General features: G+C 35.8%; 2 protein-coding genes across 6 annotated transcripts in view; one reads left to right on the top strand and one right to left on the bottom strand.

Annotated features, from left to right (window-relative positions):
• The window catches only part of map6a (microtubule-associated protein 6a), a 38,460-nt gene extending 31,461 nt beyond the window's left edge, over nucleotides 1-6,999 (bottom strand). For 3 of the 5 annotated variants that reach the window (XR_003937312.1, XM_030154400.1, XM_030154401.1), the window contains exon 1: nucleotides 5,956-6,999. Coding sequence is in view for 4 of the 5 variants with exons in the window: in XM_030154400.1 (XP_030010260.1) it covers nucleotides 5,956-6,653 (698 nt within the window). In the remaining variant the exon portion in view is untranslated. The remainder of the gene's footprint in view (nucleotides 1-5,955) is intronic. The other 2 variants (XM_030154402.1, XM_030154403.1) reach the window with 1 other exon arrangement.
• Nucleotides 7,000-13,010: 6,011 nt separating this feature from the next.
• Nucleotides 13,011-23,995, top strand: part of mogat2 (monoacylglycerol O-acyltransferase 2) — a 29,108-nt gene continuing 18,123 nt past the window's right edge. The window contains exons 1-2 of the mRNA XM_030154431.1: nucleotides 13,011-13,392; nucleotides 16,428-16,606. Of these exons, the coding sequence (XP_030010291.1) occupies nucleotides 13,299-13,392; nucleotides 16,428-16,606 (273 nt within the window). The 5' untranslated portion in view covers nucleotides 13,011-13,298. The remainder of the gene's footprint in view (nucleotides 13,393-16,427; nucleotides 16,607-23,995) is intronic.

Genomic DNA, 23,995 nt, shown 5'->3' with positions numbered 1-23,995 from the left:
AATAAAAGGTAAAGCTCATTGTTTCAACACATCTGTATTATGGTATCATCAGGTTTTCCTCTTCAAACTAAAACTCACAGACACTTATTTTAACAGTCGATCAAAATAAGACTGTGTTATAATCTTCACATGCTGCATCAGCTGATAGTTTACATTGTAGCTCTGTTAGCTTAGCTCTGTTTTTAGACAGTAAACAGCCACAGTAAAACCCCTCATCACCTCTGTTTTCTGTACGGTTTGTGTTGTCAGTAGTTGAACATAAGATCTGTTTGAATCCAGGTCAGAACTGTCACAGTTTAGTCTGAACCATAGATCAACAAACAGCAACTTAGCAAAGATAATAACATCCCATAATAACTATATACCTTCATAAGCCTCAGAATCAAACTCACCTGTGTAGAAGAAACCTGTCTAGTGGAGAAAACAACAGCTTCTATTTTTATCATTTCTTTTCTTCAACTCTGACAGTTGTTTCTAACAGGTTCTCATCCTCAGCTTGGCCTTTACCTGCAGAGTGACTCACTACTCCCTCTAGTGGTCACATAACTCCCCTGGCCAGTCACTCGAAATAAATTCCCTTCACGTTCCTACCATCTTTGGCAGAACTTCACAGCTCTATATTCTTATTCATGTCATGTTTTTAAGAGATTATTAAGCTTTTTAAGTCGATTTTTCTGCCCTTGTAAAGGAACTCTTCATTCTTCAGTTTACTGAGACACAATATGTAGTGAATAAAGATGTAAAACAACAAATATAGTGGAGTAAAAAGTGCAAAGTCCTCTGAGATGTAGTGGAGTAGTAGTATAAAGATCCTTCAAATCAAGAAAAGTACAGGCACCTCTGGCTCTGTCTATTTCTTGGGATATGCTTACGTACGTATGTGTCTGTTTGCGGCTCTGTCTATACTCTGGTTGGTCTTAACCCTCAGCTGACCTCTGATTCTCCACTGTGTTCTGATCTTTGTGCAGTTCAGCCATTTCATGTCGTGTGGTGGGAATCTGCTCCCTGCTGACCATTCAACAACACTGACCCTGCAGTGAGACATGACCAGCTGTAGACACCCCCCCCACACACACGCTTTCCCTGTCGACCCCGACAAAACCTCATACATCATGTTACCTCGTGATCTCACAACCAGGATGTAAGCACAGCCTTTAACAACAATGTACAGAAACAAAATAACTGGGACCTGATGCTCTAATGTTGCATCATGGGACGTAAACATCCACCATGTGACCTCTCTAATTCGGACTATCCCCTGCAGACACAAACAGGATCGTTCTGTAATGTCTGAACATGCTTCACTGTTCCTCTGAGCTGTGGCAATGATGCAATTGCCTGTAAAGTTTCCATCTGATTCTGCAGATCTATATATAGAACCAAGATGCAGCCGTGTTTCATCTTAGCCTTTTGTCTTTAGGGTTTATTTGGTTTGTATAAAACACTTAAAAATATCCCAAATATTTGATATTTTACTTTTACTAGGTTTGTCTGTTCATCATAAGGCTTTAGGTGCAGAACCCGAGACATGTGGACCAAATAAGTTTTGTTGTTTAATTATTTATCATTTGTTCCATCTTTTCCAAAAGTTCACAAAAAGATATGAATAGAACTAGAGCAGCAAAATTAAAGTAATAACAGTCTGTGCTATTAGATAATTTTCAATAAAGTTCTATCTAATTTAATCTGTTATAGTATTACAAAAGGCTGTGATTTAAAGGAGGATTCAGGGTGATCTCAAACTAAACAATGGTTTATCATACATTATAAAAATAAAGTAGCAAAAAAATTTAATTAATCAATATATTTACAGGAATATGTGTGTGTGTGTGTGTGTATTTTTACTTAATGTGAATATTGTTGATATTGTAATAATATTGGTCCAAAATGATGCAAAAATGCAGACTTTACGATCAGATGCAACACCAAATCATACATTTTTACTGAAAAGCACAATATTTTCCAAACTCCCCAAAAATGGGTCTAAATTATCCACAAACATAAAAAACACTATTCTGAGGAAGGCTACAGGTTATAGCCAAAACATGTCAAGGTAAAAAAAAAAAAGAAAATCGACTTTTTTTTCCACCTGTGTGACAAAAAATAAAAAGAATTCTTCATAAAAAACACTGGAGTTCAGACCAAAAGCCAAGGGAAAAGCCTGGTCCTGCTGATTGTATCACAGCTCTGTCTACAAGGTAATACACGAGCAGAACCGTCCAGATCAGCAATATGTTGATTAGTTGCAAACAGTTACAAACAAAGAATTTTTACAGTTAGTAGCAGTTTGTAGATGAGCAGGTAAAGTGTCAACACTAAAATACACAAAGAAACTCCCAACACAACAACCACGATGATAGTAATCCTACAATAAATAATACTGGATATAATCAAGACAATCATTTACTCTATAAAAGAGAAAATACAACTAAAGGTGCAAAACGTAGGAATTGTGTGTTTATTCCCAGGTCAGAGGGATCAGTTTCATAGAATGAGACAAATGAACAGAGTCTGATCTTAGACCAGGATGTCAAACTCATTTTACATCAGAAGCCACATTTGTCCCAATATGAACTCAAAGTGAAATGTTAACATAATAACCTATAAATAACGCCAACTCCAAACTTTTCTCTGTGCTTTAGAGTGAAAAAAGTGAAATTACATTATGAAAATGTTTCCATGTAGAAACTATCCTTTAAAAAATGTCAATAACATGAACAACCTGAAATTTCTTAAGAAAATCAATTGCAATTTGAGCTATATTCTGCCTGAGTTTATCATTTACACATGTGCTTTATAACTTACAGATCACAGTGGATCTACAAACACACAAAACATTTAATAACAGACAGAAGATTGGTACAGTTACACTGATTTTTTTAAGACATTTCATATTGTTCATATTTGTTCAGGTTATTCACATTGTTTTGTTAAAGGATAGTTTGTAAATGTAAAGATTTTCATATAATTGTACTTTTTTTTTTTTTTTTTTTTACAGTAAAACAGAAAAATTTGGAATTGTCGTTATTTATAGTATTTTACTGGTCCCTTAAGATCAAATTGGGCTCTGTTCGACCCCTGAACTATTGTTAATGTCTTCAGTGTAATTTTTCATTTCACAAATTCTTCCCATTGGCCGGTTTTGCAGACTGTATGTTTGACACTCCTGTCTTAGGCTACGTTCAGACTGCAGGCAAATGCCACATCAGATTTTTTGGCCTATATGAGACCTGTATCTGATCTGATAAAGACAGTATGAACAGCACAAATCTGACCCAGGACACTTTCATATGTGCTCCTAAATCCGATACGTATCTGATATTTTGCAATGCGACTTCAGTCTGAACGGCCAGGTCGCATTTATCTGAACTTTACGTCATTGAAATGCGATAAACCTCATAATTCTGCGTCCCAGGAGTGTTACTTCTGTAAACACAGTGTGTGCCTGCGTGGTCACATATTACATCAGGACCTCCTTTGCTCATGTGGGTCACTTCAGGGTCACATTCAGTTCATACTCAAAACTGCAAGTTGCATTTAATGTGGAATATGAACGAGCACACACACAAAAAAACGGATCTCACCAAAAAATCTGAATTTTGCATTCAGACCTGCTGTCTGAACAGAGCCTTAGAGCCATTACAGACAGTAGTAAGGAGTCAGATTAACAGGAGAGTCAAAAACATACTGTTTTTATCGTCATTCTACTGGATGACCTACATAACATTCAGTCCTGTTCCTGTTCCCAGTGTGGCTCTAACATTTGTCCAGGGGCCTCAAGACTCTGACTCATTTACAGCAGAGTTCATTAATGTGAAAAAAATGCAGATCATTAAGAAATAAATGAATAAACACAGTATCCAGGGGCCTGTGGTTTACTCATGCCCTTTCCTGTCCTCTATGACCCCTACACTCAGATCCACTGAGGGTCCGGTTCTGTCCTGACCCTGGTGTCCCGGAAGACCAGGGGCGTCAAATATACGAACTGTGGGCCAAAACCGGCCCACCAAAGGGTCTGATCTGGTCAGTCAGATGAACTCACAAGAGCAGAAATTAGACTGAAGATATTAACAATCATGGATGTGTGTCATAATCATTTTAATTCAGGTTCCACATTCAGACCAGTGTGAGCTCTAGTGGGTCAGACCAGTAAAATACTGTCAGAAGAACCTGGAAATAAGAACAACTACAAATGTGTCTGTTTTAGTGTAAAAAAAAAAAAAAGTTACATTAAATGAAAATACTTTGACTGACAAACTATCCTTTCACAGTAAAATGTGACAGAACAAATATCAACAATGTATTAAGAAAACTCAGCGCAGTTTTACCAATATTCTTCCTGTGACTGAATGTGTTGTGTAGTTATAGATCCACTGTGATCTGTACCGTGTGTTTCACAACATGATACATAATATTGTTAAAACTGCACTTATTTTTCTTCAATTTCAGGTTGTTCATGTTAGTCACATATTTATAACGTAATTTAACTTTTTTCACACTTGAAAAGAAAACATATTTGATATTTGGCTTATTTATATGTTGATGTGAGACAGACCTGAACTGTGACAGTGTTTAAGTCCAGGCTGAAAACAGCTGTTCAACTGTGCATAGAACAACTGAAAGGTTCTATCTGCACTCTGACCTTTTACTTTGTTTTAACTGATTTTTTTTGTATGTTTTATTGAACATGTTTTAATTGTAATTGTGTGTTTTAAATCTGTCTCTTTTCCATTTTTGTAAAGCACTGTGAATTGCCCTGTGTATGAATTGTGCTATACAAATAAATCTGCCTTATCATTATTTTAGTGGTCTGACCCACTTGGGATCATGTTGGGCTGAATGTGGAACCTGAACTAAAATATGAATAACACGAACAAACATGAATAACCTGACATTTCTTGGGAAAAACAAGTGGTTGTTCATGGTTGTTCACATTATTCATGTTATTTTAAGATAGTTTGAAGATGTATACATTTTCATGGTGTCATTTTACATTTTTCACTCTAAAACACAGGTGTCAAACATGCGGCCCGGGGGCCAAATCCAGCCCGCCAAAGGGTCCAGTCCGGCCCTTTGGATGAATTTGTGAAATGCAAAAATTACACTAAGATATTAACAATCCTTTTAGTTCAGGTTCCACATTCAGACCAATTCAATCTCAAGTGGGCAGGACCACTAAAATACTATCATAATAACCTATAAATAATGACAACTGCAAATTTTTCTCTTTGTAAATGTAAATTTATTTTTTTTTTTTTAGGTTTATTTCAGACACAGACATAATACAAAACATACTGAACAAAAATAATAATAATAAACAATACACAAATAAAAAATCAAACAATAGAAAAATAATAATGATAAACAATACACAAAAACTCAAATAATAGAAAAATAATAATGATAAACAATACACAAAAACTCAAATAATAGAAAAAAAAGAACAACTGTTGTGCCTGAAATTTTCATGTTTTTACACTGAAAGTATAATTTTGCAAAAAATGTGAATAACCTGAAATGTCTTAAGAGAACTAAGTACAATTTTAACAATATTCTGTCTGTTATTAAATGTTTTGTGTGTTTGTAGATCCACTGTGATCTGTAAGTTCTAATGTACATGTGGAAATGATAAACTGAGGCAGAATATTGTTCAAATTACACTTATTTTTTCAGTTTGTTCATGTTATTCACATCTTTTGAAAGGATAGTTTGTAGATGTAAACCTTTTCATAATGTAAATTTATTTTTTTCGCTCTAAAACATAGAGACACATTTGCAGTTGACATTCTTTCTATATTCTTCTGTTTTTATGTGACTGGTTCGGCCCACTGCAGATCAGATTTAACTGAATGTGGAACTGAACTGACATGAGTCTGACCCCCTGCTGTAGACCCGCCCCTGGTCCTGGTCCTGGTCTCCCTGCAGACCCAGCTCTGGTCCTGGTCCTGGACTCACCTGTACGAGCTTCCACCGGTGATCTCCTGCTTGATCTGCCGGTTGACCGCGTCCGCCGGCCTGCCCCGGCCCTCCCCGTCCGCCTTCAGGACCACCTTCTTCGGACCCTCCTGCTTGGTGCTCCTCTTCTTCCGGTCCTGGCCCTGGAGCAGGTCTTTCTCCTGGACCTTGTCGGCTATGGCGCTCTTCTCCACGCCGCTGTCCGCGTCCAGGGCGGCCTTGTGTTTGGACCGGGCCCGCTCCGGCACGCGGACGTCGCCCACGGACACGGAGGCGGTGGGTTTGGGGATCCAGGGGTGGTCGTACCGTTTGGGGATGGGCCACGGCTTGAAGTCCTTCTGGTACTGGGTCTCGCTGTTGAACGGCGTTTCCGGTCCGTGGTACTCGTTCTTGGGTTTACAGCTCGGTTCCGGTCGCACTCTCCAATGCTTAAAGTCCTCGCGCATCACCGAGCTGCACACGCGGTCCTCGGATGCGCTCCTCCGGGGCGCGCGTGCAGCCTTCGCGGCGCGAGGCTCTGTGCGCGACGGCTGCGTTTCTATGGCGACTCGGGCCTGGGGAGGCTGCAGCTGGATGTGCTGCATCTCAGACACGTCCGTGTACTTGGTGAACACCAGCGGAACCGCGATGTCCGCCTTGTCCAGCTGGTTCCAGAAGCGGGCCATGCAGCACGCGCGGCTGATGCAGGGCCAGGCCATGGTGGCTCTGAGGGTCCGCGACGACACGACCGGCACCGGGTCCGCTACGGAGCACTACCGACCCCCTCCCGCTGATCCGTATCCCGACGACAGACAAACGAGACGTCCGTGTGTGTGAGGCTGCGCGCGGAGGTCCGGCTCGGTTACAGGTCCATGGTCCCTCTAAAGCAGACCGGAACGCACGAGAGCCAGTCCGTTCCAGAACCCGGGGCTGGCGGCGGATCGTCCTCCCTGTGTGTCCGCTCCGACCCGTGCGTCCTGCCTCATCACTCCTCCAGTCGGTGAGGAAGAGCGGCCCCGCCCGCCTGCTCAGCATCCAGACCCGGACTTGGACCGGGAGGAGTCAAGCCCGGCACGGAACGGCACGACTTCCGACTCAGCATTCAGAATAAAACCCCTCTGCGTGATTTATGGTTTATTTATGAGCAGAGGAGGGTTATTGTTGGTATTATCACAGTTTCGGCCACAGAAGTGTTTATATTTTATACTCTCAAAAACAGAGGGACCGGATCAGAACATTTATGTACCTGTAAGTACATTTTTAAGAATGTCCTCTCAAAAGTACAGTACTGGTCTGTAGGAGGCCAGAATGTCACCTTTAGACTATGAAAAAGGCTCCAAAGTTCTGGACAGTCCAAATGTGTGCTATAAGGAACCCTGCAGCATTAAAACTGTGTGTAGACCATGAGAACAGGCTATAGGCTAGAACTGAGCAGTAGGACTAACTGAACATTAGGCTGAGCACATTATTTATTATATATCATACTGTAATTACTCTGTATTATATTGAATAATAATTTGTGTTTTAATTTAATAGCCCAATAATTTATTTCTCTTATTAGAACCTCTGATTATTGCCATAATCTGTGTTTGATCCAGTTTTCATTCCCACCTCCGTGTCTTGATGTCGTAGCTTGCCTATGCCGTTTCTTTTTTTTTTTTCTCAGTTAGGCCACCAGTTCAAACTTTAAACATCATGGCATTATCAGCTATACGAGAGTTTTCTTTCAATGTAAAGTACTGAAGGTACAAAAATGGACCATTTCCAAAGGGTACAGAAATGTCTCTCAAAAAAGTACACCCCCAGAGACAAGCATTTGTACCCTTTAAGTACAAGCTGGTACCTCTGTTTTTGAGAGTGTATAACTTAATCACAATCTTATGAATCTGTCACCATAAGAATTCACTGATTCTAATGGTGATGTGTTTCTGATCTCCTCAGTTTGTAAACTACAGTATAATCAACATGACAAATGGACAGGTTATCCATCATCTGTGTCCTCATGACTCCCTCTGTGTAGGCCTATTCTAAACAGTTGACCTAATTATTCTAATGCAAATTTCAAACATTTTCTTCACATAATGTGACAAGATTAGACCTAAAACATTGTTTATTTATGAAATATTCTAATAAGAGCTGGCTGCACTGAGGCCACATTCATGCTTTTTCATTATTTGATTTTTTTTTTCTCATAAAACCCCACATTTAAAACAGAATATTAACAGGTGTATAATAATCAAAAAATATTTGAATTTCATACCATGAGTACAGGCCATGTAATGAATGTTGAGTCATTATAATTTACTATTTCTCAAGTTTAGGTGTTTCTAATATTCTCATTTAAGCCTCTCTTTGCAAACTTGAATGTAATCACCATGATGTATGGATGGACTGTCCATTATCTTGTCACTTTATCCTCATGACTCCCTCTGTATAGACACAATATAAACATTTCACCACTTTAATTATGTTTAAAGCTAACTTCATTCAGTTTTTCGTCAGATAATGGAACAAAAATATTGATTTCTTATGAAGAATTCCAACAAAAACAGACTTCTGAGTCCACATTAGTGCTTTTTCATTATAGTTTGATATTTTCCCATGAAATCCCACATTAGTAACAGTAGTAGGTTATATTATTATATATACACCTACTGCTGCCTTTATTTTGAAAAGCAAGTAGAATCAGTAAATTTGATAAATATGGGGAATTGACGTAGTTGAGGTGTTTTTACGCACCGTGCATAAGGGATGGGAGGGACATTTGATCCATCGTGTAGTTTATTCTACAGCATTTTATTTTTACGAGTAGCTTCATGTCATATCACATGTTTTATGATCAAAATGAGAAATGTTCATACCTGATTTATTCTGTTTAAGTATTTTTTGTACATACGTGGTTCATTATAAACACATGAAATATGTTTATTCAAACATTTCAAGCATTATACATTTGTGCAGGATATAATGTTTAAAAACGAAAGAGTCTGAAAAGGAAATGACTGAAGCCTAAGCTCATTCTGCTTACCCCCCTTTTCGTATCACCAAACAAAATGAGATCAAATAGCTGACAATACCTTTACTTAGTAACAATAGCAACAACAAAAAACAAAACAATTCAATAGTTTGAGTCGTGGAAAAATTAACATTCACATTCTTTATATATTTTCATGACATTTCTTTTAAACATAGTTTCATGACATTGTACAGTCTTTTAACTCAGGATTTAACTGGTTCAAAACATTAACTTTAACAACACAAACACAAAATTGCTTCATATTTGTTCTAACAGAAGGTTTTTGAACACATGACTTGACTTCCTCTGAAATTATAAACACTTTCCCACATTGTACACAAACTCTGAATATGATTAAGCAACTGATATTTTTTATTTTGAACATAAATTGTGCTGTTTTAAAGTGAACCAAGTCACTGAACTTAAAACCTTTTAACTTGATAAAAAAAAAACTGATTTGTGTGCTCCCTGTAGGACACTTTATTGATCATTGGTATTACCCTTTTCTGAGTAACAGTGATTGGATTTGTATTAGTTTTGTAAGTATTTCCCCACACCTCGATACAGTGAGTCATATAGTAATAATCAAATGTTAATGTTGATTAAAATGTATAAAATTATCAAACTAAGAAGGAGAATCCAGAAAATATGAGTCAGTGCTGGATTCTACCCACTGAAATTAATAATATCTGGACAGAAATGTTCATTTCTAAGTGAAAAAGCTGAACAAAGTCCACATTATTACATATAAACTGATGGATTTATGCCTAATTATTTTTGTGACAAACATTATTCATTACTGGCAGGATGTTCATGACATATGAATAATGCCAAGTCATTGTAGCCCAAGGGTCTGTATTATTACAACATGTAAGATATTTGACATTAAGACATTATTTAACATAGAATAGTTTTATAATTTAAAGACAGACAGAAGGAATTAAAGCCTTAAAGTGTATTTTTATTAATGTAAATGTAGGTTCTTTATGTGTCACTGTGGGCAGAAGGTAGTGATTGACAGGTGGTGAGTGTTTAATCCCACAGCCATAATGAGATAATAATGGTAAATAAGTCCTGAATTCATTAATATTTATGAAGATGTGATCAAAGATTTGAAAAAAATAAAATGACAGTTAAACTCATTAACCCTGACTGATCTGAATTCAGCCACAGTTAATGATGGAAACAGAGACAAAGAGTCAGAGAAGAATGAGAAGAGTCATTTTTATTTTATTTTATTTTACTGTTCTTCTGTTACAACATAACATGCTTCATTTTGGTTTAATGCAAATGGAAACAGTGAGTTGCTCTTGAATGTTTTTGTTGCCCATTTTGGAGAGATGGTGGAGTATTTTGTTATTTTGTCTGCAGCTGAACTGTGAAAGAAACTGTGATTTTGATTAAATGTGGATGAAACTGCAAATGGATTTCTGATGTTATGAGTTACCATTTGGCGCCTTAAAATACAGAACCAACAGAAATAAATAAAGGACGTAGATAAATACATATAACCATATTTTGTCTGATAGAAACACACAACAAAGACAAGGTCAAACAAAGAAACTCTTTCATGTCATTATTTACAATAAAAAAAAACAAGTTTGACCCAAAAAAGAAAATAAGTTTGTCTGGAGCCACAAAAAGTATTGAACCCTTTGTACCTTCTACACATTTAGGGATTATTTGGCCCCTTAACTTTGCATTTGTACAAGTATAGATGGTTGGCATGTGTGGGTTCACTTCGACACAGACATGAGCAAATGCAAATTTGTGCTGATGAGTTAGACAAAAAAGACACCAGGTTCTAATGAAGATGTATGATTCACATTTTGGGAGATGAAATATTGGAGAATTGTTCTTATTATGTGTGTGGGGTGATAGAGGGACATGTTATTACCACGGTAACCCAAGAGGTCAAAGGTGAGCTGATGATTAATGCTGGCTTATTGACTCAAAAAAAATGGCACTAAAAGATTTTTGTAATGAAAGTTATTAAAGAATCACAAGTTACAGGAAACCAACAGTATACAAAATATAATAAAGCTAGAAAAGCAGACCTCCACCAAGGCAGATGCACCCCCTTGATCACCACCAAAATTTTATAATTTGTTCCTTGTGCCAGTATTAACATTTCCTGAAAATTTCATCAAAATCCTGCCATAACTTTTTGAGTTATCTTGCTAACAGACAAACAAACGAACAAACCCAGATGAAAACATAACCTCCTTGTTGGAGGTAAAAAAAAAAAGAAAAAGAAAAGAAAACAATTATTATATGGAAGTGTAATCATTCAATTTTCAATAATTATTGGTACATTCTAATGAGTTTTTGCTTTATTGGTGGGATAGATGTTGTGTTTTAAAATATTTTAAAAAGTGTTTGTGTCTTTTTAGTGGAACCTGTTACGTCAAATTATTTGGACTGCACCGTCGCGTTATAATGACGTCAGCCGGCAGGTAGGACAGGACAAATGATTGACAGATATCCTACATTTGATTTCCGTTAGTGAAGACATTGATGCCGGTTAGCATTATGGTGTCAAAAAGACAGTATCCCAGTGGAGCAGAAAAACATAAGCTGAAGAAAAACGGTCAAAGGATAAAGGTAAAATATTTTTTTTTGTGATGTGGGATGAATGGAGGAGACGTAACGCCCAGTTTTTAGCAAGTTTGTTACTTTTCTTGCTAGCTAGCTAGCCTCACTGCGGTCAAGCTAGCCCTAGTGTTTTTGATGTGCGCTATTTATCTGATAATTACGGTAAATTAATTACTAGGGGCTGGCTTGACCGCAGTCTAGCCTCGGATAAATAAATAGTAGTTATCTGGGTGGATGCTTATCCTCATAAACCCAGCTTTAGTGCTTACTTCATGAAAGTTCGCTAAAATAAAATGAATTCGTCACAACACCCGTTTTGTCAGATTATAACTGGGAGGGAGGGTGTGTTTTCTGTCATATATTTGCCACTTAACATTACTTTATAATTAATTTATTAAGTTTCTTGCTACTGCTTTATAAATAACATTAGTTACTTATTAAGTGACTAATAAATATTGGGCCTGTTGTTATTTATTTTGGACTATTGTGTGAGCAGAGTATTGCAGAGTTAGTTGTAGTCTAACTCTTTTCTGCATTTATTAGAATGCATATTGTGTCAAAACAGTTGGCTAATATGAACATTCCTGCCTTCACTGCTTCACCTGAGTTAAGGTTTTGATGCAGTGCTTGTTTTGTTCAAAGGAATATTAAGTGTAAATATAGACTGAACTTCGCCATTGAGTTTGACCAAAAAAAACACCCGGTTCTTATGAAGTGAATGATGCACATGTTCTGTGTAGAAGTTGATACAGGGTTGTTGTCATGTGAGCCTTTTGGAACCAGAAGTGACCCTAATAGGACAAAAGGGGTGGAGCTGCAGGAGCCAGAGGGGTCAGAGGTCAGCTAATGGTACAAGCTAGGTTACTGACTAGAAAAAAATGGTAAACTTTATGCACAGATGATATGTGAATGGCTTCAGATCTGTAACAGTGACTGGAAAATGTTCTTGTGCAAAAATCACTGTTACTCATTTCCATATGCTTCTTCTATTTTCTGGACAGAGGGTAAGAGTCACATCTGGATCAGGATTTACTGGTTGCAGACCCCTGCTCCATCTACTCATTGGGTTTATCTTGGTGGCTTTTGTGCTGCAACAAAAATGCTCATAAAGACTGAACTGAGCTTAACTGAACTTGGCAGGTCCTCCATTATCTCCTGTTATCTCCTTTTTTTCTTCCACTAACTCCATGGATGACCCTGTATACAGTATTACCTTAGTGTGCTTTCCCTGTGTATAACTAACCTGTGCACCTCATGGTTAAACAATATTGGAATAAGTTAAGTAATGTACCTGTGGTCAGTGCTGCTGCTGACTGAGTTATGTGCTAATAATTAGTTGTCAGACCTTTAACACCGTTGTTATCTGTATGAGATGCTGTTCCCTGATTGCTCAACCAGATGGAGCTGCCTGGTCATCTGTACTTCTTCTTTCAACCACGCAAAGCACATGGTTACAATTCAGTAAAGCAAAACAAAAAGGCTTTTGACATGTTCCTCTCCTTGTTGAAGTTTTCTGTTTAAATTTTTTGAGATGATTTGCAGCAGCTCTTTACTTCACAGGGTCAAAAGTCTGATGTGTGTGTAGATATGGACTGACAAATCAAACCCTGTATTGAGTTTGTGAGATAAGCCTGTCAATAGGAAGTCATGGAGGAGGTGAAGAGGGCAGACTTTGGACTCCCTTCACTCCGTCGTTGTCTTCGCCACTGGCTGCAGTGCCTCTGTTTGTGTCTCTTTTCTCTGTTTGGGGAACATGAAGGTAGATTTTGCACCATGGAGCTTGCCCTTGCACCGGAGGCTGCAGACGGCGGCGGTGCTGCAGTGGGTCTTCTCCTTCCTCGGCCTCGGTGAGTCTGGGTTCTTATGTCTGTCCTGTGAAACGTGACCCAAGAGGCCACCAGACCACAGGGTTTGTCCTCTTAACCTCGGGTATGTGAACAGAAATTCATCTGAAACTGCCTCATGCATAAGTCTGACTTCAGCACTAAAGGTTTTTTTGTAGAATTTATGTTCGACTGTTAAAAACATTTTAAATGTAAGCACCACGTGACAGTTACAGCTTAACCAGGCTGAATGGAATATTCCTCCTGAGAAGAACGTGGAGCCAAAGTCTCACACTCTGTTTACAACCTGTTCCGCTGTCAACTAAAACACATATTGTAAAAGTGTCCTTGTAAAGGTAATAAAAATAAGCTGTTAGAAAGTGTTAGAATGTTAAACACAATAGAAAAAGTCATATAGTTGCAAGAAATCCCAGTGAATGAAGGTTATTGCAAAGTATTGTGAAAGAAAAGGGGGCGTGGCTGGTCAAATTACAGTCACTTACATACTGGACATAATAAAGAAATGATAAAAATGTAAAAATAATACATTTTTTAAGCCCCAGAATATGTACATAGTAGTTTTAGTAGCAAACCAGGTAATATTTTCTCTGAAGCCCATCTATAATCTATCTATAATAGTTTATTATAGTATGATCTATAATTATTATGATCATACTTATGATGCATTCTAAAATGTATAAAATTAGTCATTATGCTTTATAACAATAAACATACCTCATTATGAAGTCAATGACTACTGTGGATTATGAAGAGTTTGAGTGTGTATGAATTCATAAATATTCACGACAATCCCACATATTTTATGGTTTTCATGACTCAATAGTGACGTCTAACATTTTTTAATGTTGTGTCAATATTTCATATTTCACTCCCTATTTCTGCAAAGATAGTGTTGTATAGCTGTAATATATTGTAATAATTTCATAACGCATTATAAACTAATAAAATGTCTTTATGATGTGATCATAAGGTAATGTAATGTCCATCAGAGCTTTAAGTGATGAAATCCCTCCTGTCATGTATTACCAATTGTCTATAAGGCACTATAAGTGAAAAAGAATGAAATTAATGTGAGATTCACACATAATCCATGATTGATGTTGGTTTAATAATGATTTATGGTTATTGTTGTTAAACTTTATTAATACTCGTGTTGTAACCATGATTTAACAGGACTGTTGACGCATTACAGTAAATTATAACTTCATAATGTATTCATAGAAAGTGTTACTATACTGAAGACAAAGTTTATCTCCTAGAATCACTGGTTTAACTCCATGTCGTTCAGCCCTCTCCGTCCATAGACTGAATATAATTAATGGATGCAGGAACCATGACATTACCCACTGGTTTCTGAGCCTGTAGTTTACAATTTTGTCATCACCATGTTGACTTTATGGGACCAGAAGTGACCATATTTGGACAAAAGTGGCAGGGCTATAGGAGCCAGAGGGGTCAGAGGTCAGTTAATGCTAAATGCTAGCTTGCTGATTTAGTAAAACTGCAAACTTCAAGAAACTCTTAGTAACAAAGTAACTTCACACCATGTTAGTGGAACCTACGTCTAAATTATTGGTGCAGTAGTTTTAGAGAAGTTCATTTTAAGTCAGTGGAAAGCAGGGCTTTTTATAGCAGCATCTAGTGGCCATCAGTGGTGTTACACTGTAAAATACTTCTACATTGGCTCATTTTGGAGCTGAAGTGCTTGGCCTTTGACTCTAAAACTGACTGCCATCTGAATGATTTCTGGGATATAATGGTTTTAATCCGACCGCCGCTGGATCTCCTTGGTGTTTTGGCGATAACCAGGACAGATTTGGTTGGATTTCTTCTCCTTGATAACCAACATAGGGCACGGCTAGTGGAAGAACCCTATCAATTTCAGCTTCTTTATGAGTGTTATAAGTGATTCAAATGAGGGCGCTTTAGTTGAAAATCAATTTTTTGGACATAAATCATCAATAGGCTAATAGATAGATAGAATGAGATAATGAGATAAAATTTGGTTCATATTGATCGTCTTACAAATATCCATGTTCTGTCTACCATCCAGAGTTCATATGCGGTCATTTTCATTCACTTGTTGAAGTTTAGTAAGAAAAAATTTGTTGTCTGACCATCATTCTGCCACTATCAGGTTGATGTAGCTCAAAATGAGTTCATATCGATTGTCTAACAATTATCGTGGATAGATATCTATATAGCAGAGGATTGGAGGGATTTTGGGGAAATACCCTTCCTTTTGGCCCCCAACAGCGTAAGCCACGTTTTACTTTGACTTGTATTATTTTTTTTTTATTTTTAATTTTTTTAACTTATATTTCATTGTTTCATTTTTTTGGGATTATACAAGACGAACATTTAGAACATAGTGTCAGTTGTCGTCCTGTATATTGTCCACTTTTTCCATGAGTCTTCGCATGTTGCTTGCTGTTGTCTTATGATATAAATAAGTCTCTCCATGTTGTAAATTTCTTCCACAATGTCTCTCCTATTATTTGGGGTAGGAGGTTTGTCTTGACACCATTTTCGTCTGATGGCTTTTTTAGACACTACCAAGATGATTTTAATCAAATATATATCCTTACTTGGTATGTCTTTTCTTATTAAATGACCAAAATAAAGCACAGAACATGTCCTTAATAGTTCATATCCCAATGTTTTTCCAAATCCTCACTGATACTAGATTTGTATTATTTTTAATTGACTGTCATTAAGAACAAATTCTCATCAAACAGCAATATCAAAGGTGAACAGAAGTATTAGTACACATGTCAGGATTTTCAGTGCATGCACTGAAATATAAATATTACCTGTAGCAAAACTGTAAAAGTTAAAAAGATGCTTCACAAAATAACAGCACAAACAGAAACATGAGAATAATCAGTAAACTGCAGGAGCACCATGTCGTCCTATTGTTTAACCCTTTAAATCTCCTCTTATTTTTAACGCTGACCCTCTGAACGCTGCCGATGCTCATGCAGAATCCATCCTCTCACAAACTGCTTCCATATTCATGACCCTGTTTCCTCCTGTAGCGCCCACATGCATCTTCCTGTTCTTCTACCTGCTGTTCACCCGTTACTGGATCATCAGCGTGTCGTACGCCATCTGGTGGTTCCTGGACTACGACACGCCCTCACGTGGCGGCCGCAGGGTGCCCTTCCTGTGTGGTATCAAAGTGTGGGACTACATGCGAGACTACTTCCCTATTAAGGTGAGACGCTGACACGGGGGATCTGCATTTGTATCGATATACCGTACAATGTGCACCTCATGTCAGGACTGAACCGTGGAGGTCAAAGAAGGAGATCGGAACGTCCCACCAGACAGTTAATTTAATCTAATCTCAGATCTGGAGCTGCATAATGAACACAGGAGCTTATCTCTGTCCTTGGAAGCAAATGGGACAGTGATGGACGATGACCTGCTGGTGTCTGTCGTCATTTACCTCACACAATGTACATACATGAAGGGAAAAATTAGATTCAGCTGTAGTTTCAGTGGGATAAAAAAAGAAATGAGAGTCTGGGAAGGAACAGGGAGAAAAAAAAAAAAACACTGAAAAATGTTTAACCCTCAAGCACCTAAAATCAGACTAATGTTCAATAACTTCCACTAATCCTATCAGTCCATGTAAATAATTGGTGTAAAATCCAATTTGTCATCTTTTCACGGTCATCGGATATGACCCATTTGGACGTTCAGAGGCTCTGTAGTTACCGTGGAAACACTGTCATCTTCTGCAACATTGATTCACCAGTAAAACCCATGGAGTTGGATCAATGACGGGGTGGAGACACTTAGTTTATGTTCATTTAATGATAGATTTGCTGAAAAAGTCACTTTTTATTCAATTTGCTCTGTTTTTAATATAATAACCTTTACTCTGAGCTTTTAGGGACATCTACATGATCAGTGAATTAAATACAGGAAAATACCTGATTTTCTCTGAAAATAAGTAGTGATGAATCACTGAGGACAAATGAGGTGTGGAGAAAAATTATTTAGAAGTCACTATAAAAATCAGTTGTGGGTCTTTAAGGGTTAAGGTATATTTTTGTCACCTACTATGTCCGAATATGGACTATCTTTGCTGAAAAAGTCATATTTTCTTCAGTTTTCTCTGTTTCTGATATAATAATATTCAACTTTAATCTGCGCTTTAATGAACTTCTACATGATCAGTGAATTAAATATAGGAAAATACCTGATTTTCTCTGGAAAAAATGCAAAATGCAGCAAATAATATTGTAATAATCAGTGATAAATCACATAGGAAGGGTTGAGTAGAGAAGAAAATCCAACCAGAAACCAAACCAAAGTAGCAGTGGGTCTTTATGGGTTAAAACCAATCAAAATGTAATAAATCAACACTAACAGAGTTACTCTTTCCAGGTCTGACAGTTGTCATCTTCAGGTTTTAATCTGTTGTTGCTTCTCCTGGTTTTGTGCACAGATGTGAGGGTAAAAACTATGTAAAATTATAGTTGTTTTAGCACTGTCATCATCTACAACATTGATTCACCAGTAAAACCCATGGAGTTGGATCAGTGACAGTGGATGGACACACTGGGTTTATGTTTAGTTGATATATTTAGTGGAAAAAGTCACTTTCTCTTCAGTTTTCTCTATTTTGATATAGAGCCTAATAACCTTTGAATTTACACTGAGCTTTTATGAACATCTACATGATCAGTGCATTAAATATAGGAAAATACATGACTTTCACAGAAAAATGCAGAATACAGTGGATAATATAATAGTAAATGGTGATAAATCACATAGGAAAGGTTAGTTGTAGAGAAAATCCTTTTGAAAGTTGTTCATAAAATAGTATTTATGGGTAAAAGGAGCTCGGTATACTTTTTCTTTTTTATCTTGAGATCAAATTAAATCAGTGTATGACATTATTCTTACACTGGATGCTTTCATCAATACTGTGTGACTCATTGGCTCTGAAACATGTGACCTCTGTCCATCTTTTGTGTCAGTTTTTCTTCATAAATGTCATTTTTGTCCATAGCTCCAAAGACTGTTAAGAATAAACCAATTAAAATGCATATGAAGCAGTGAATCCTCTGCAATACAAGTTTACATATTTCAATTAATAAATCCAATTAGAAGTTACAGTGATTCTGTAGTTGATTTGTTGAGACCAAACTGTCATTTCAGGACTAAAAAGAGAAAATGAGCATCTGTCTTAGACCCAATCTTACAAAAATATTAATATGCACTAATATTTAGATCTTTGTTTTTTGCTGCTTAATTAACTGGATATTGAATTACAGGTAAAACTGATTAGTAATGTACAAAACACAACAGTCACCAACAAAATCAAAAGTCGACATACATGAATGACACAACTATTTTACTTGTTTCACTGTCAAAATAATAAATTTGTTCAAGAAACACAGTATGTTATTAGTTATTTCACTACTGAGAGTCTGGTGTTGAAATTTAACATTTTTGTTCATTACCTCTGTATCATCAGATGTCTGGAGTGAAGCCATAATATATTAAATATGAATATATAAAATAATCCTTGCATTTTCATTTAGGAGATTGTAGAAGTCAAGAGATGTACCACATTTTCAGGTGCAGGTTTGTAAAAAAAGAGTAATTCCTATAATACAACAGGGAAAAAAAAACTAAGTATTTTATTTTGGCATTTGATCCAATAAAAAATTGGGGGGAAAAAATCCAGAAAAGGTTTGAGAAATGCAGGTTTAGAAACCACTAAACCAAGACAGTCAAAATCAGGTTTCTCCTTCCACATTATCCACACCTGTATCAGGTTAATCAGGATTATATCACATCTGTTTGAGAGAACTGCTCCCCCTAGTGGTGGAGGCTCACCAGATAAATGTAGAGAGAAGAAGGTACAAACTAAACACCTTTTATACTTAGGTTAAACTGTTATATATACAGAAAAACTGACTCTGATGGTTCCTACTGACTTGAACTAAATGTTTGTTAAATTTTCAATGTAAATCTGATGGATAATGTTTCTGACGTAGCTTTAGAAAAACACTGAAGACAGGAAATGAGCTCATGAAGACAGAGACGCTGATTAATCCAGTTATGATTTCACTAAACCATAAATCTGTTTTAAATATGATCATTCAGGTATTAATGTCTGTACTGAATGGGTTGAATAGTGTAAAATAAGACTTTAACCCTTGAACAACCACAACTGTTTTTTATATTTGTGATTTATCATCATTTATTGTAATATTTTACTTATTTACTTACTTATTTTATGTACTTGATTTACTTAGTTTATTTTTCTACATGTTTGTTGTTTTTCTTATATTTTGTTCAGTTTGTGGCTTGTTTTGTTCATGTTATTTATTATTTTGTTGATTTTATATTCATTTTTGTTAATTTTATTGATCACTTTGGCTGTTTTTGTTAATTTTGTAGTTTATTTTACTCTTTTTTTTTCTTCATTTTAGTCACTTTTTTTTTTACATATTTGGGTTTATTTTGCATTTTTCAGTGAAAGTCATATATTTTCCTATATTTAATTCACTGATGTTCATAAAAGCTCAGAGTAAATTCACAGGTTATTGAACTGAAGAGGGAAAATTGCATGATATTAAATCCAGTTAGGAACAGTAATCCCACTCTTCTAGACTATGATTAAACTCAGCGGTTCCAGAAATACCTAAAGATAAATGTTCTGTCTCCTCAGGACCACACGTTCAATTATATTTCTTACATAATCGTTTGTCTTTTACGTCATATTTGTACTCTTCAGTGTTGAAATGAAAGCATTCAAGACTGAAAAAGTCCTCCTCTAACATAAACACTTGATTCAGACGGTTATATCATGCTTTGATTCTAAATACAGACTTTATTCTTGTGCTCATTAAACCAGAGGTGTAATGACACTAAACATCCCATTTAACATTTTCCATGGACACACACATCCTCCGTCTAAATCCAAATCCTTCTTCGTCTGATGCTTTTCATATTAATTTGCATTTTTTAAATTTATTTTCAAGTATTTGTATTGGGATTTAACAGAGCATCTTGTGTAAATCTTGCAGCTCACATTTTCTGCTCCTGTTCCCTCTAGTTCAGGGATGTCAAAATCATTTTAATTCAGGTTCCATATTCAGCCCAATTTGATCTCAAATATTTCGGACCAGTAAAATAATAACATAATAACCTATAAATAATGACAACTCCAAATTTTTCCTGTTTGTTTTAGTGCAAAGCCCCACTAAATTATGAAAATACTTAAATTTACAAACTATCCTATCACAAAAAAGATGTGAATAACCTGAAAAATGAGTATAATGTTAATATTATGCCTCAACTTATCATTGATACATGTGCATTACATACAATGTTACAGGAACATTTGGTAACAGGAAGAATATTGTTAAAATTTTCATCATGTCATTATGACTCAGCTTATTATGAACACACATTACAGATCATGGTGGATCTACAAATACACAGAACATTTAGTAACAGGAATAATATTGGTAAAATCACAATTTTCTTAAGAGATTTCAGGTGGCTCATATTTTTTCATTAAAGGATAAATATTTTCATAGTGTAATGTTATTTTTTTCACATTAAACCAAGGAAAAAGTCTGTAGTCGTCATTATTTATAAGTTATTATGTTGTTATTATTTTGCTTTAGATGACATTGGTCTGTATGTGAACCCTGAACTGATACCTTTAACTCTTAATATCTTCTGTGTAATTTTTGTATTTTGCCAGTTAATCTCATGGGCCGCACTGGAACCTTTGGCGGCACAGTTTTGGTCCATGGGCCACATGTTTGACACCCTGCTTTAGTTGCTCGGTAAATCATGCTGCAGATCACGGGAGCTTTTTATTTCCACTAGTTACAGTCGTGGTTTTGACTCTGACCTTATCAACTGTGAAAAAAATTACACACATCTGCTCAGAAAAAGGAGAAAACCAAGTGCATGTGACACAGTTACATCTGCATACATGCACAGTATTCACAGATGGAGAGAAAGTAAAGATTATTTATTAACATTTCAGTTTAGGTTAGTTTTATTCAGATTATTTCCAGTCGTTGCAATAGATCATTCCTCCTGTTTTAGCTCGCTGTGTCCATCTTGTGGTCATGAATGAGAATTACATTGCCTTGAGGTTGGTTAAATTCCTGACTTATGATCACGAAAACACATATTTTTTTACACCAGCAGTGTTCATTGTAGTGTGTTACAGTTATATGCTGTAACAAAACTGTGGTAAACTTTATTAGAAAATGAAAATTGTTGTTGTGGACATGTGCAGTGAAGTGACGTGGGTCTAAATCTGGGCCCTGAACAACACTTACACTTTGAACCGAGCTGATAAGACAGAGAGCATCGACAACACAACAACACCATGTGGGCCACGGATGTATATAAACAGAACCCTTACAGAGCCCCTCGGGACATTTCTGCACATATTTGTAATTTTTCTTGGTTGATTTGCTGTTAAACATACGACCCGTGGGCCAAAACTGGTTGGCTGTGAGATGCTTATGAAATGCAAAAATTACACTAAAGATATTAACCATCATTTTAGTTCAGGTTCCACATTCAGCCCAATGTGATCTCAAGTGGATCAGACCAGTAACATACTATCATAATAATCTATAAATAATGACAACTCCAAATTTTTTTCTATGTTTCAGTGTAAAAAATGTAAAACTACATGACAGTGTTTACATTTACAAATTATCCCTTAACAAAAAAATGGGAATAAACTGAACAAATATGAACAACATGAAAAATAAGTGTAATTTATTTTATTCATTTATTTTTTAAAAGTAAAAACAATGTTCTATACAGGCAACATCAATTCACAGTTCTTCCCCATGTTTTATTCCCATGGGTTTTCAAACCAACAAAAATGACATAAGCAAAAAAAATATACATTTAAAAATGAATTAGTTAATTAAAATAAATATAATAAATACAATTTGACCAATGTTCTGTCTATTATTAAATGTTTTATGTATTTGTAGACCCACTGAGATTTGTAAGTTCTAATGCACATGTGTAAATGATAAATTGAGACATAACATTGTTAAAATTGCACTTATTTTTCTTAAAAAATGTCATTTTTTTTCCATGTCTTTCAAGTTATTCACATTTTAAAACGATAGTTTGTAGACGTAAAGATTTTCATAGTGTAATTTAAGTTTTTTCACTTTAAAACAGAGAAAAGTTTGGAGTTGACATTGTATATATATATTATTTAGTTATTATTTTACTAGTTTGACTTCACTTCAGATCATATTGGGAGGATGTGGCCCCTGAACTAAAATGAGTTTGACACCTCCGGGAGGAATTTCTACAAGAATAAGACTGAAAATGTATATGTGTGGACATTAGAACTTTACTAAACAGGACTGTATCTCACTTCATCCCGGAGAATAAACAGTCAAATCCTGCGTTTTAAGACAGACTGTACTTTTTTAGATGCACTTCCTGATTTGTTTATTATCAAATAAAACACATGCATGAAAACATCTGGGTTAAGACAACAACCGTCCAGACAGGAACAGATGGAGATGCTGTAAAAGTGGGATCATAAATGAATAAAAGTCAGGGGAAGACTGGTACAGGAATAATATCAGTCCAGTAACAGCGACAAGTCATGTCAAACACATTAAAGTTAATAATTATCACAGTGTAAATACTCAGTAATGGACTATACTTTAAATAGGAATCAGACAAAGTGAAAAACAAAGAGGAAAGATTGTGACATGGATTTTAAGTATATTATTTATGTATGTTAAGTAAGAAATAAAATGAACAAAAAAGACAAAATAATAAGTAAAATAAGCATAAAATGTATTTAAAAAAAAGAATAAAATAAGCAACAAAATGAACAAAAAGTGCCAAAATGTAAAATAAATGAACAAAAATGAATAATAAACCAACCAAACAATAAGTAACATCAAAAAAATAAGCTACAAACTGAATGAAATTGGAAAAAAAAAAAATTAATAAGACATCCAACAAACAAAAACAAATAAGATAATAAATAAAATGAATGAAAATGAGTAAGAATATCTACAAAACCATAAATAATATGGAGAAAATAAACAAAATGGATAAAAAATCGAAACATTGATTCACCAGTAAAACCCATGGAGTTTAATAAATGACAGTGGATGGAGATGCTTGTTTTTGTGTTCAGTTAAAGATATATTTTTGCTGAAAAAGTCCATTTTTCATCAGTTTTGATATAATAACCTTTGAATTTACTCTGAGCCTTTATGAACATCTGCATGATCAGTGAATTAAATATAAGAAAATACATGATTTTCACTGGAAAAATGCAAAACACAGAGGATAATATCATAATAAATGGTGATAAATCACATGGGAAAGACTGAATGTAGGAAAAATCCTATGAAAGTTGCTTAAAAAAAATAGTATTTAAGGGTAAAATGAGTCTCAGTATACTTTGTTTTTTTTATCTTGGAATCAAATTAAATCAGTGTACGACAATATTCTTACACTGAGGATTCTGTTGGGTTTCTGTAAATTGGCTTAGAGTCTGGTTTTGACCAACTCCATATATAAAGTGTCATGAGATAACTTTTTTGTGATC

The sequence above is a fragment of the Sphaeramia orbicularis genome, chromosome 14 (genome assembly GCF_902148855.1).
Source record: "Sphaeramia orbicularis chromosome 14, fSphaOr1.1, whole genome shotgun sequence".
Taxonomy (NCBI): Eukaryota; Metazoa; Chordata; class Actinopteri; order Kurtiformes; family Apogonidae; genus Sphaeramia; species Sphaeramia orbicularis.
Note: the sequence above shows the minus strand (reverse complement) of the source record. Positions and strands in the feature narration are given on the sequence as shown.